The 1,551-nt window shown below is 67.0% G+C and overlaps 2 protein-coding genes across 2 annotated transcripts; both read left to right on the forward strand.

The window, feature by feature from the left end:
• Positions 1 to 685: 685 nt before the first annotated feature.
• Positions 686 to 931, forward strand: BBK36DRAFT_1081755 (hypothetical protein; the record flags this gene model as incomplete). Its single annotated transcript, XM_024888919.1, has 1 exon — positions 686 to 931. A coding segment is annotated over one exon (246 nt), but the record flags the coding sequence as incomplete, so codon positions are not given.
• A 303-nt stretch (positions 932 to 1,234) lies between these two features.
• Positions 1,235 to 1,426, forward strand: BBK36DRAFT_1105310 (hypothetical protein; the record flags this gene model as incomplete). The annotated part of the gene is made up of 1 exon (XM_024889198.1): positions 1,235 to 1,426. A coding segment is annotated over one exon (192 nt), but the record flags the coding sequence as incomplete, so codon positions are not given.
• Positions 1,427 to 1,551: the final 125 nt, after the last annotated feature.

Here is a 1,551-nt window from a genome sequence, read left to right on the forward strand (position 1 = left end):
CTACCCTACTCCTCCCGCCAGCAGCCCCAGCGCTTCCAGCGCTCCCAGCAACCCCGACGAGGACTGCGAGGAGAGCAAGACTCACCCGGGCTTCCCTCAGTCTACTCCCGGCAACCCTGGCCAGCCCGTCAACCCCGGCAAGCCCGACCACTCTGGCAAGCCCCAGAGCGAGGACTGCGACGAGACCAAGACTCACCCGGGCTTCCCTGAGAGCACTCCCGGCTACCCCGTCCCTCCCGCGGGCACTTCCGTAGAGACCACTCCTGCGGTCCCTACTGCTCCCGCCCAGACCTCTGGTAGCGAGCTGCCTGGCACCACCGGACCTGTCGAGTCTGCTCCTGTCCCTACCGTCCCTGCCGGCGGCGAGACTTCTCCTGCCTACCCCCTTCCTCCGGCTGAGACTGAGACTGCCCCCGTCCCCACTGTCCCTGCCGGCAGCGAGACTGTCCCCGTCCCTACCGTTCCCGCTGGCACTGAGACTGTCCCTGTCCCTACCGGCCCCGCTGGCGGTGAGACTTCTCCTGCTTACCCTCTTCCTCCCGCCCAGACCTCTGGTAGCGAGCTGCCTGGCACCACCGGACCTGTCGAGTCTGCTCCTGTCCCTACCGTCCCCGCTGGCACCGAGACTGTCCCTGTCCCTACCGGCCCCGCTGGCGGCGAGACTTCTCCTGCCTACCCCCTTCCTCCGGCTGAGACTGAGACTGCGCCCGTTCCCACTGTCCCTGCCGGCAGCGAGACTGTCCCCGTCCCTACCGTTCCCGCTGGAACCGAGACTGTCCCTGTCCCTACCGGCCCCGCTAGCGGCGAGACTTCTCCTGCCTACCCTCTTCCTCCTGCTGAGACTTCCGGCAGCGAGCTCCCTGGCACTACCGGCCCTGTTGCCACCGAGACTGGCGTTGTCCCTACTGGCCCCGCCGTGACCGAGACTGGTGTTCCTACCAGCGTTGCTGCCACTGAGACCGTCCCTGTTTCCACTGGACCTGCTGAGACTGAGACTATCCCCGTCTACCCCGTTCCTCCTGCGGAGACTTCTGGCAGCGAGCTTCCCGTCACTACCGGCCCTGTTGGTACCGAGACCGCTCCTGTCGCCACTGAGACCGCGACTTCTCCCGTCGGCACCGAGACCGGTGTTGCCCCTACCGGCCCTGTGATCCAGACCTCGGTGGTCCCTGTCTACCCCGTCCCTCCTGCCGAGACCTCTGGCGGCGAGCTCCCCGTCACCACCGGCCCTGCTGTCACCACTGGCGTTCCTCAGTTCAGCACCTCGACGATCTTCACCACCTCAGTCCGCACCATTACCCAGTGCCCTCCTGAGGTCACCAACTGCCCCACTCGTCCCAAGACCGTGACTGATACCATTGCCATCTCTACCACTATCTGCCCGGTCACTGCCACTGAGACTCCTGGCCAGCCCGCTCAGCCTACCGGCCCTGCCGGCGGTGCTCCTGCCAGCTCCGGCTCCGGCTCTTCTCCCAGCGGTCCTGCCGGTTCTTCTCCTAGCGGTCCTGCCGGCTCTGCCCCCAGCGGCCCTGCCGGTTCTTCTCCCAGCGG

Source organism: Trichoderma citrinoviride (assembly GCF_003025115.1).
Source record: "Trichoderma citrinoviride strain TUCIM 6016 unplaced genomic scaffold BBK36scaffold_287, whole genome shotgun sequence".
NCBI classification, from domain to species: Eukaryota; Fungi; Ascomycota; class Sordariomycetes; order Hypocreales; family Hypocreaceae; genus Trichoderma; species Trichoderma citrinoviride.